A 12,564-nucleotide genomic window follows, 5' to 3' on the forward strand; every position below is an offset into this window, starting at 1 on the left:
CCCGAGCTGAGAGGAAAACCCCCCTCTGACCCCACCACCACCCAGCTGGGAACCGCGCATGCCAGAAGCAGAGAGACTGCAACCTCCTGTCGGCTCTCATTGCCATAACGACCAGGGCGGGGGTGGGGTTCACAAGTGGTCCCCGTATGCCCTGTGCCTGGCAGGAGAGAGATTCCTAGCAGCCCTTGCTCACCCTCTCCCCCATCCACAGCACGTTCTGATTCCTGACTACTGTCACTGCAGTGCTGCGGCTGGAGGTGGCCAGCCACCCACACTTTAGCGCAGGCTTTCACCGGAGCTCCCTCCAGCCCACTGAGACCCCAAGGCCCTTCGGGAGGAGTTGGGGTGGCCCTGTGTCCAGCACCCCACTCTCAGTAGCCATCGCTTCCATGTGCCTGGCCCCCACTCATTACTATGGAAAGCACTCTGGCAGGCCCGACAGCAAGCGGACGCAGTCCATGACCAGTGCTGAGGTCGCGGTGCCACTAGGGGGCGCTGCACTCCACCACTGGGGAGTTGTTCAAGGGTCAGGAAATCCCCACTAGGAACATTCTCAGCCAGTGGCTAGATGTGCAGTCTCCAGGGCCGGCTCCAGGTACCAGCTTATCAGGCAGGTGCTTGGGGCGGCAACTCAGGAGCGGGGCGGCACTTTTAGGGATTCGGCGGAGGGTCCCTCACTCCTGCTCAGAGCAAAGGACCTCCCGCTGAATTGCTGCAGATCGCGACCACGGCTTTTTTTTTTGGCTGCTTGGGGCGGCAAAACCCCTGGAGCCGGCCTTGGCAGTCTCACCTGCCTGCAAGAACTCACCTGCCCCCAGCAGGCGGCGGCGTGAAGAGGCTCCCACCCATCATTGTCCTTCGCGCTCATGCTGGCCTTGTGTTCCAGCAGCAGCTCGGCAGCTTCCAGGTAGCCATTTGCTGAGGCAATGTGCAGCTGCAAAGCAGAAGTCGCCAGCGCTAGAACCCTGGGCCAGGCCCTAACGCCAGGGCTGCTCTCTCCAGCAAAGCTTGGCTGGGATGGCTAAACCGGCAAACCTGCTCAGAGCAGATGCCATGGCCAGTATCGCTGCATCAACACGGGTGTATGCCAGTAGAGAAGTGTTACAAACAGTAAAATAACCCCCCTCTTCCCCCCACTGGTGTTACTGTACCGTCAATGTTTCTAGTGTGAACTTGGGCTCAGAGGGAGACCAGTCAGTTCAGTTGGGGCCTGTCTCATTGGATCAGTGGTCTCCAGAGACAGAAGGATACTGGGTCACCTCCTTCCCTGCTGTGATCAACAGGCCAAGGAATGGCGACATCTAATGACAAGGTAGAGGAGACACAGCTAGCGAGCCCGCTGGCCATTACTGCCAGGCCACACCCAAGCAGTGCGGCAGCAGGAGCCAACGTGCTGTGCAAGGAGGGGTTCTGCTGCGAACTGGGATCCTACAGAGGCAGCACATGCAGGGCTTTGCGTATCAGGGCAGACAGAGCTGGACTGCGCGTTCAATGTGTAGCCAGCCAGAGCGGAGCACCGGGGAATGTGTTCACAGCACTCAGTGCTGCTGAGGAGATGGGCTGCTGCATTTTGTACTAGCTGGAGCTTTCTCAGGGCAGGCAGCTGCTCCTGGCAATGCAGGGTTTCAGTGATCTACCCAGGAGGTCGCAGACATGTGAATCATTGTGACCAGTCCAGAGCCTGACAGGAGAAGGGAAGATATTCTGACCAGACCCAGGTGGAGGTGGGAGGTTCTTGCTGCCATGGCTATCTTGACTTCCAACAGCTCTGAGGGATCCAAATGGACCCCAAGGCCGAGGACTGAGTCTGAGCACTCCAATATGTGAGCACATGGACTGGGACTCTGCAGGTAGAGACACAGTGGCCCCAGATGGCTCCCTGTGGGCTTGGACTGAGCTATTTCAGCACATTTTCATTCACTGCAGTGCCTTTAGGTGGGATGGGAGAACCCGATGCTCAGCAATGGCAAACGCAGCACTGTCTGCGGACAGATGGTTCTCCACCAGAGCCACAAGTGCTGTCTGTGTCTGCTGTCCTAGGCCCCAGGACAGCAGCAGCTGCTGGGGGATGTGGAGACTGGGTTTTGCTAGCTTTCAGTTTGGCTTGCTTAGAGGCACAGGTGGTGGCCCTGACCACTGCCAGTGCTTCCATGGCTACTTGTGTGAACAGGCAGAGCCCTTGGAAGGAAAAGTTAGTGGTCCCAGACCTGCTCTTGGTGGCCTACGAGGCGTCCCACATGCAGAGGAGCTTGAGAACAATGGGTCAGTTCTAGTCTCTCCCCAGCCATGGCCGGATTGAGTATGTTCACCAGCGCTTCATCCCTCAAGAGATGGGGCTTCTGCTGCCTCCCTAAGACCAGCCCCCCACACCATGTTCCCCTGCAGCCCTGCTCTCCTGCGCCTCACTTCTCGGGCAGAGCATTATTAACTGGGAACTTACCAGAGTGGCACTATGGTCAAGTGGAGTGTTCAGATCGGCACCTGCCTGAAGCAGCTTCCGGATATCTTCCACCATGCTGTGCTCCGTGGCGGCTCGGGCCTCCTCAATCTTCTCCTGAGTTATTCCTACACAGAGGAAGTGCCATGAGGGCCGCCATGGCAGGTGTGCAGGGGGCTGGCCTGTACCCCAGCAGCAAGGCTGGGAGGTGTTTGCTTATTGGACTCCACCCCAAGGACTATGTCGCTTTCTTACAATCAGCACTAGTCTAGCTAGGAAGACGCACACACGTCCCTTGCCCGGGAGCAGCCATCTGTCCTTGGCACCTTCTTCTCCTCTGCACCTTACCCGAGTGACCTACTCCACTCCTAGGGCTTTGCTTCCATCTTGTTGCTGACAAAATCCACCCTTTCCCCTGGGTCTCTCCCCTCTGCTTAGTCTCCCAGCTGTACCTGTCTCTCCACAACTGTTCTTGGACCTCGACCATCAATCTCCCCCAGCCCCAATCTTCCCCCAGGCCCTTCAACATCTACCTTCCACATCAGGGGCCAGCTCCTCCCTCCTCCCCTTCAGGGCTCGAGCCAACATTCCCCTGCTCCCTCATCTCCCTCCACTAGCCTGCTTGCCCAGTTTGACTTTCTTTCACCCTCAGCCGTTGCCCATGCTGCCCTTGCTCTGTGGGACGCCCTTCCTGATCCTGTGTGCCAGACAACCTGACCTCTGCTCCTTCAAACCCCTCCTCAGAATCCATTTCTTCCACCAGCTCCGCCCTGGCCCCTCACTCCTGCATCAGCTTGATGGATTTTGTATATAAACAAATGGATGCATTTGGTGCAGATAACTCTCCTCGCCTCCAAGTATGCGAGCTTCCCATCGCTCCCACTCCCTTGCCAGCTAGCGTTTCTCCCTGTGTCTTGGCGGGGTTTATTGAACCTAGACCTCTTCGTGGGGAAGATCATGTCTGTCTGTCTGTCTGTCAAGTGCCATGCACACCCATGGCACTGTATAAATAACAACAGGAGCAAGAAATCAATGGTCTCTATGCAAGAGGCTCATCGCCCCGCAGCAAATCTCAGTGGTTAAGAGGAAGGAGGCTGCTAAGAGGGTTCCCTATAGCCCTCTCCCAGCGCAGCCTGGAGCCATCAACCAGGGGAGGAGTCAAAATCTGGATCTTAAGAAGTGATGCTCCTTCATTCTAGGATGTGTCTCTGTGTCGGGAGAGCACTAGAGACAGAAGCAGCACAAGGAGAGAACCCAACACAGATCTCACTGGAAGGTAAATGGGGCATTCTGGGTTGCACACTGCTGCCAAGGTGCCAACCCCCCGACCCCCAGCCTGACAGCAGCTTGCTGCACCATGGGGCGGGCCTGCAATGCCCGAGCCGAACAGGAGAGCCAAGAGGGATACGCACCCAGCGCTGAGTGAATAACCATGAACCATCCATGGTGACAACAGGGAAAGGGGATTAGACTCTAGCCTGGGACTGGGGAGACTCACCCTGATCTGCCATGGCCGTTTCAATGTAGTCCAGTGTCACCTCGTCCTCGCAGAGGTCATACGGCATGTTCCCATCTGCGTTAACTGCCAGGAGATTGGCACCACTGGGCAGGGGAAGGAGAAGAAATAAACAGTGAGGAAATAAGGCAGATGGCTACCTCTCAGCTGTGCCCATGCTAATGCCACACACAGCACCCGTGTGCCGCTGGGCAGCTAGTGTAACAGATACAAGGAGCTATTGTCATTAAAGAGCCACCAACAGCTTCTGGAAAACATTCTCCATGGGCACGATTCTGCCTGCCTTGTAGATTGGGTTTCTTGTCTCAGCAAGGGACAGCTACATGAAACAGGATCCCCGCTCCTCCAGGGTCTGGCTGCAGCTTCTTCAGCACAGCCCTGGGGTCTCCCTCCAGGGCCCTGCCCTCCTCTCCAGCACCGCCCCATGTGATGGGACTGCTGGACTCCCTTGGGGAAGGAGAAGCTCTATTCCCCTGTTTCCACACTGATGTCCCTGGGAGAAGGATGAGGTGGCGGCTGTGGAAACGAGTCTGCTCTCGAGAAGGTTTTCAAAGAGGCTCTGGAGGTGCATAGAAATCCAGGCAGTGGGAGTTGCAGGTCTGGTGTCTGACGAGATGCTGAAGAAGCCCATGTTACCCCTGTTCTTGCAGGAGCCTGCCCGTCCCCATTTACCTCCCCCTGCTGTTCCCACCCATGCTAACTCCTCCTGGCTTCGCTTTGCCCCCGATTTATGCACCCACCATTCTCCTAACTCTACTTCCAGCTTTAAAACACAGACTCAGCTGAGGTGCTGCCTAGCAACCAGGGCGCCATGAGGGCTGCAGGCCAGGGCAGGCAGCCTCGAGGTGCTAGGGGATCAGGAGGCAGGTCCATGCCCATCCGCAGTTGGCATTCAAATCCCAGCCCCTCCTGGGCAGGGAGTGCTGGGGGAAGCCTTTCATAACTGGGTCACTCTGTACAGCAAGAGGAGCAGCAGAGCATTTACTGATGCAAACTGCCTTGTGCAGCTGCAGACAGGCCAAGACCCCACTGACAGGAGATTCCTGCAGGCAGCCCAGACGGAGGCAGATTGGGTTACCTGGTCAACAATACACCCCCATTAAACATTTACAGCCCGACAAGCCGGGTTCCAAACAACTACAGGGAGTCTGACAACGTGACTTCAATTGGAGGGGAGGGGAAATAAGCAGACTGAAACAGATGCAACTGTTCCAGGGGAGGTGAGCTCCCGAGGATTAATACTCTGGCTTGCCACCTCTGAAAACCTGGTGGTTCAAACCTGGCTTGGGTCACAGGAAAGGGAGATGCCCGGGCTAGGTACAGGACCTCTAGGGGGCATCCAGCAAATCATCCCTGACGGAGCTCAGCGACTGCATACAGAAGTATGAGGACTGGACAGGAGGGGGTGCTCCAGAGTCAGGACCAGGGGCAGGGGGGAGGATGAGTGGAACTGCGGTGGGTGGACAGATCTGCAGTAGTGGTGTAGCCGCGTTGGGAGAGGTGGGGGAGGTAATATCTTTGATTGGACCAACTTCTCCTGGGGAGAGAGAAGCTTTCAAGCTGCCCAGAGCTGTCCTTGAGGTCAGGGGGGAGAGACTTGGACAGAAACAGTCAGAGCCTCTCCGGGTGCAGGAATCACCCTAGCCTGGGCTAATTTTGTCAGACTATCCTGTGCTAGGTTCACGTCCCTTGACTCAAAGCTAGGTCGGGGGTAGCAATCCCAGTGCCAGGGAGGATTCTAAGCAGTTCTGGGTGCCCTCACGCCAAGGCACCTTTCCTGCCCAAGGCTGCAGGGTTACTGCCCCGGGGACCCGCTGAACGCCAGAGCAGCTTCTAGAACTGTCTCTGGGAGTACACCGCTCTGTTATGGGGCACCTGGTAGGCGGCTTCACGAGCCCTAATTCATCCACCTCCTTCCCCACCTCAGGCTGGTCTGTTTGCAGGCCCTCCCCCCGGTCACGCCCCCCTGCATGGCACGCCTAGGAACCCGCGTACTGGTTAATCAGCAGCTCCACCAGGTGCAGGTGCCCGCAGGTGGCGGCGGCGTGCAGCGGCGTCCAGAGCTCACTGTCACAGGCATTGACATCCGCGCCGGCCTCCAGCAGCAGCGCGACCACGTCCCCGAAGTCGTCGATGCAGCACTAACGCGAGAGGGAGCAGAACACAGGCGGTTACTCTGGCTGGGACCCAGGAGTTCACTCCACTGACAGGCCTAGAGGAACAGGCCCTGTTGTTGCAGGAAAGGTCCAGCTGCTGCCCCCTCACTACAGACCTCCATCAATTACCCTTAGACCTGCCCTGGAAGGAGCCCCTGTCATAAACAGATAGCTAAGGGTTAACGTCTCTTTCACCTGGAAAGAAGTGATCTGAAACACCTGACCAGAGGACCAATCAGGAAACGGGACTTTTTCGGATCTGGGTGGAGGGAAGTTTGTGTGTGAGTCCTTTGTTCTTGGGTTTTCTGTCTGTCTCTCTCTCGGCTATGAGAGGATTTCTGTTTCCTGCTTTCTAACCTTCTGTTTCCAAGTTGTAAGTACAAATATAGTAAGGCAGTAAGGTTTCTATTGTTTTCTTTTGTATTTACCTGGGTATAGTTGCTGGAATGTTTTGAATTGTATTCTTTTTGAATAAGGCTGTTTATTCATATTTCTTTTAAGCAAATGACCCTGTATTGGTCACCTTGATACAGAGAGACCATTTTTATGTATTTTTCTTTCTTTTTATATAAAGCTTTCTTTTTAAGAAAAAAAATACATAAAAATGGTCTCTCTGTATCAAGGTGACCAATACAGGGTCATTTGCTTAAAAGAAATATGAATAAACAGCCTTATTCAAAAAGAATACAATTCAAAACATTCCAGCAACTATACCCAGGTAAATACAAAAGAAAACAATAGAAACCTTACTGCCTTACTATATTTGTACTTACAACTTGGAAACAGAAGGTTAGAAAGCAGGAAACAGAAATCCTCTCATAGCCGAGAGAGAGACAGACAGAAAACCCAAGAACAAAGGACTCACACACAAACTTCCCTCCACCCAGATCCGAAAAAGTCCCGTTTCCTGATTGGTCCTCTGGTCAGGTGTTTCAGATCACTTCTTTCCAGGTGAAAGAGACGTTAACCCTTAGCTATCTGTTTATGACAGCCCCTCTGGAGGGGGTGGGAGTGCAGGCTCCATGGCTCTGCCAGTCCTTGGCTACTTCATGAGAATGGCTTTTGTGAGGTGGATCTCAGCCACTGGGACCAGGACTGAAAGCCCAACTCACCTGGCTAGAGCACGGGACAGGCAGCCAGGACTCCTGGCTCCTAGTCTCAGCCTGGCTACGGACTTGCTGGGTAACTATGGGCAAGTCCCTTCCTCCTCTGTGCAATGAGCTAACTCTAGTGACCAGACTCACACAGGACTTGTGAGGATAAATTCACTGATGTCTGCAAAGGGCTTTGAGATCTCTGGAGGGAAGGCCACAGCATTTCCCGCAGAGCACTAGAGAGCAGACAGATAGAAATGATTCTGGGCCACTACCCAGGTGCTGATTTTTAACCCTCCGCAGGGAACCATCTGTGTTTGTCCCTGGGCCTGGTGGAGGTGGGGGCCCAATAGGTCTCTGTCTTGGACGTCCATGAACCAGCAACCTGCAGAGCGCAGTCTCCTTTTGAAGGGGTCTTGGTTCAGGTTTATAAGCAGCCTTTTAAGATGGGACTTGCTTACTCCCAGCAAACCAAGGCAAGGCAAGAGCATCCTGTGCTGGCCGCCAGGAGGATGCCGGCCTGCCCGCCTGTTACTAAGGGAGGGACCCTGCATGTCAGGAGGGGGCAGTACACAGTGTTGTTGTAGCGTGTTGGTCCAGAGCAGGGACAGGGAACTTCTACCCACCAACTCTCGGTCCCCACTGACAGCTTAGCCCCAGGGGGTTCCTGGGCACTGCAAACACCCACCGGAAAGGCTCCTGGGCACTGCAAACACCCACCGGAAGGGCTCCTGGGAAAGCAGGTGGAAGCAAGCCAGGCCCGTTAGATGCGTGTGAAGGGGACATTGCTCTAAGAGGTTCATAAAGCAGATGGGTGGATTCATACTGCGAATTCCTGCCTGATGATGGACTGACAGGCTCCTAGGGGTGCTGAGGCCAACAGTGCACCTAACCCCTCTTCAGTACCATCTGCAGCCCATATAAAGAGCTCTTGTCTTGTCACCGCTCGAAGCACGGGAAGTCCTGGCCTGCAGGAGGGCGGAGAGGGAGCAGGCATTATGTTCTCCCAAGAGTTCAGTGCACCCTGGGGACTGGTGGCTTGGCACTAGGACATTCTCCAGCTCACAGGGGGTGAGGAAGGGTGTCAGGGAAAGGAAAGAAGCGGGGGATAGGGAGCAGAGTGGAAACGAGGGCCCTGGAGGTAACCTGGAAGAGCTCGGATCACTGTGGGCCTGACCCTCTTCCCACTGAAGTCAGTGGCAAAAGCTCCTTTACGCCAAGTCGGGGGGTTGGAGCCACCTGAAATGGGAGGTTTGGTCTTTTTGGACCCTGGGAGGCCAAATTCAAAGGGCTTAAGAACCTTCAAGCAGATGAGCAGGGAGTGAGCTGAAAACCAAAGCACCAGCCACCGCAGACTCTCTTGACTGGAATTAGCAGGTGCCCAAGCCCACTGCACAGATAAAGGGGATGGAGCTCCACTGCTGTGCACGTGTGGCATTAATTCCAGTCTCTACACACAGCGCAGTGCTCCACACCAGGCGAGACGCCCAGGCACCCACCGGCACAACGTGACTCACCGCACGGAACGGTGTATCCAGCACAAGGGGAAAAGCCCGTGGGAGAAACAGCTAGCGTGAAATACACTCATTTGCTATTATCGTGCACACCTGAGGCAGCAGACATTTCATGGGGATTAGCAGTGTAATGGGGGTGTTCAACTCTCTGACATTCATTCAGCGATTCCAAGGCCAGAAGGGACCATTGTGATCACCTAGTCTGACTCCCTGTTTAACACAGGCTGGAGACCTGCCCCCAAGTCATTCCTAGAGCAGATCTCTTAGAAAAACAGCCAGTCTGGATTTTAAAATGGTCAGTGATGGAGACTCCACCATGCCCCTTGGTAACCTCTTCCAATAGTGAATGACTCTTGCTGTTCACAATCGACACCTTATTTCCCATCTGAATGTGGCTCGCTTCAACTTCCAGCCACTGGATCATGTCAGACCTTCCTCTGCTAGACTGAAGAGCTCATTATGAAATACTCGTTCCCTACGCAGGTACTTACAGACTGTGATCAAGTCACCCCTTCACCTTCTCTCTGTTAAGATGAATAGACCGAGTTCTTTCATTCCACTGCCATAAGGCAGGTCTTGTAATCCCTGAATCATTCGCATGGCTCTTCTCTGAGCCCCCTCCAAGCCATCACCACCCTTCCTGGCTGGGACTGGGAGGGGAGAACAGTGCTTCACTCAGCCCTCCTCGGTTTGCCCCTGGCCTGGAGTCACCAAGGTGGATTGGATGATCTTGTATCTTGCTTGCAGAGCCATTAACAGGTCCTGATGTCAGTCTATCAAGAGTCATGATGCCACAACACTGGCTGGAGGGTGTCAGAATATCATGATACACAAGCCTGTCTAAACACATTGCAAAAAGTGGCAACCCTGCCAAGAGACATGCTGGGGGTATTTGATTACATTGCTACTAGATTGCTGGGCCATTTACAACCCTCTAATTCCTTTGGGGTATGTGCTTTCCTTAATCCAAGCCTCTGCTGTTCTCATTTGGGTATGTCAATACACAGGTTTGTCTCAGCACAGAGATTGCTGGCTCAGGGTTTGTAAACACTGGTCACTCAGCCTCTCTCTGCTGCCGAGGAGCAAGGATTTATGCATGTTCCTTTTAGCAGCTAATCAAAGCAAACACACTCACGCCACCCCACACACATCAGACTATCCACACCTAGGAACTGTCATGCCAAATGAGACAAGTGATTCACTGAGTCCAGCACCGTCTGTGACAGCCAACACCAGCTGCTGCAGAGGAAGATGAAAATTTGCAGTGGACAATTACACAATAACCTGCCCATCAAGGAAGTTTCTTCCTTACCCCCACTGCTAGTGGCTGCCTCATGCAATTATAGTCCTGCAATTGTTTTCACCCTATCTAATCTAATTGTGGATGTTCTCACTGCTCTTTTAACTGTCCGACCCTAATGAAAACCCTTTGCCTCAAGGCTAGCTAGTGGTAGTCCTACTGCCCTTCTACAGCATGCGGTATTTTGTATACCTCTGTTTTACCCTCTTATTCACCCCTTCTCCAGTCTCTCTTCATACAGAACTCTTTCCAGGTCTCTATTTCTGTCATCGGTATCTGAACCTCCTCTCTATTTCTGCTATGTCCTTCTTGGGACAGAGACCTCCACAGAACATAGGGAGGGCCAGTGAGCATGTCCTACCAGTGATTTATGGAACGGCACCAGCGTATTCTCAGCATTGCTCTCCATCCCTTTCCTGACACATCCTAACATCTTCTTTGCTTTTTTGACTGCTGTTGCACACTGAGGAACGGTTTTTATTGTACCCTCCACAGTGATGCCAGAGCAGTTACAGATCCTCGGCTCAAGATGGAGCATTTCAAAGCAGAGCCTCCACCAGCTCCTTCTACTTATTAAAAGTGAGGGTGGCTGCAGCCAGCTCCAGCTCACTGAAATGCTGCCACTGGACTCCGAGGAAGTCGCCAGTGGAAGCCTCGACTAGGCGAGTCTATGAAAGAGTTTCACTGAATCTGAGCTTAATGAAAAAGTGCACGAGTCAGCACCAGGCAAGGACGGTGAAAGGAGAGAAGTCAGATGATGAGAGGGAGCCAGAGCCTGTTTCCTCAGAGCAGACTTCTGAAGAGAGACGTAATGGAGAGAATTCCCACAAGAGAAACAAGGAGACTCCGCTGTGTCTCAGGCCATAAACTGCTCTGAGCCAGTGTCAGCCTCTAGGAAGTGCCTGCTGCCGTAACAGTTACTGCTCCAGTCGCTTACTCTTTGCTGCCCCCAGGACACTCTAGGTGTGAACGCCCCCTTGCATTTTACTGCTTGGCTATTTACTTAGCTCTTTAATTACAGGATCACGATATGGGGGGCGATTCAAGGCTGCTAGATGAGCCATCAGTGAGCGGACTGGAAGGGTGAAGATTTTTGTGGCTATAGTAGGTACCAATGATTATGGTTTGTGGCAGCTGTACCATATAGATGATTAGCAATTATGAGTTTTAGAAGCTGTGGTTCATTCCATGTTAATTTGTAATGGGTCCAAAACAGCTATTCACCAGATCATCTGTAACCTTTAGATCAAAGTTGCTGGGGAAGGACCAGCTTGTGGCTAGAGCACAGAACAAGGAGTCAGGACTCCTGGGTTCTATTCCCAGCTCCTTAACTAATATGCAGTGAATACAGTCACTTCACCTCAGTGCCAAAGTTGTAAAATGCATTTGTTTTGACAGACAGATCTAGATAAAAGCACCGATCGTGTGCTTGGGGCTATAAAGGAATTCCTGGCTCAGAGAACTCACACTCCGAACAGTAGAACTTCCCTGGATCACAGCGGGGTCATGAAGATATGAGACAGAGAGAGATCGATCACTTTGAGAAGCACTGGATGGTGCTAGAGAAGAGTGAGACATTTTATTATCATCACTGAGAGAGACTGAAAATGCTCTGAAGTGCAGGAACCATTGTGAGTGATAAACTCAGGCAATAATTTATATATGTTATGTTCATTGGGGGAGAAAAATCTACCTTCTTTTCAAGCTGCACTCCTGTCTGTGGTTGCTAAAGCACCACCTTGTAGCTTCCAGTTGACACTCAGTCCCTCCCTCACCAGTGTTCCCAGCCCAAGACGCGAGAAAACTCTGCCTTTTCTTCAAAGTCTCGAGAGCCCAGATCTAGGCCATCAGAAGCAGTTATTAGCTGCAGTGAGAGATGTCGTCACCTGTGGCACCAGCATCTCTAAATTCAAGGATCCAAGAGGTTGGGGTATTGGGGGATAAGAAAATAGGAATGATCCCTCTGGAACCACCCGGTTGTGCCTCCAGTCATGTCTAGAACCTGCAGCTTCAACTCAGTTTAAAGCTGTCGTGACCAGGAAAAATACTGACCCTGTTTCTCAGCCCTTCCCTCCTGCAAAGCTGGTGTCTGACAGTTGGTGCAGCTACTCCCCGCAGTAAGGGATTGGGGAGCAGTGGGACACATTTAGCTAGAAGGTGGAGACAAAGAAAGAGGAGGAGTCAGGACAGATTTCTACCGCAGTTACTAGCACAGGACTGGCTAGGCACTGCCTTGGCCATGTCACAGCCTCCCAACCCAATGCGGCTGGAGGAAGTGAAGGTAAGTTAGGAGCCCTGAGAGCACCTGGGGGATGCAAGAGGAGTACTGAACAGGAGAAGTGCAGGGACTGGACACTGAAAAGTGAGCGCAGCAGAAGAACAGATTGCTGGGAAGGCTCGGTAACTGAAAAGGGCTCTTGCCAACAGGGAACTGGGAAGGCTGCTTACCTGGTGCAATGCAGTGAGGCCATCTTCATTGTACAAATTGGGGCTGATGCCACGCTGAAGGAACTGGCGAACTGTAAAAACAAAGAGCTTTTAGACAGG

The 12,564-nt window shown here is 53.1% G+C and overlaps 1 protein-coding gene across 5 annotated transcripts in view; it reads right to left on the reverse strand.

Moving 5' to 3' along the window:
• Positions 1–12,564, reverse strand: part of PPP1R16A (protein phosphatase 1 regulatory subunit 16A) — an 82,031-nt gene that overhangs the window by 5,999 nt on the left and 63,468 nt on the right. For 4 of the 5 annotated variants that reach the window (XM_050939385.1, XM_050939386.1, XM_050939384.1 and 1 more), the window contains 5 exons: positions 12,466–12,536; positions 5,949–6,094; positions 3,936–4,039; positions 2,441–2,565; positions 809–934 (listed from right to left, as the gene is read on the reverse strand). In XM_050939385.1, the coding sequence (XP_050795342.1) occupies positions 809–934; positions 2,441–2,565; positions 3,936–4,039; positions 5,949–6,094; positions 12,466–12,536 (572 nt within the window). The remainder of the gene's footprint in view (positions 1–808; positions 935–2,440; positions 2,566–3,935; positions 4,040–5,948; positions 6,095–12,465; positions 12,537–12,564) is intronic. The other variant, XM_050939388.1, reaches the window with a different exon arrangement.

This window comes from Gopherus flavomarginatus, chromosome 2 (assembly GCF_025201925.1).
Source record: "Gopherus flavomarginatus isolate rGopFla2 chromosome 2, rGopFla2.mat.asm, whole genome shotgun sequence".
NCBI lineage: Eukaryota > Metazoa > Chordata > Testudines > Testudinidae > Gopherus > Gopherus flavomarginatus.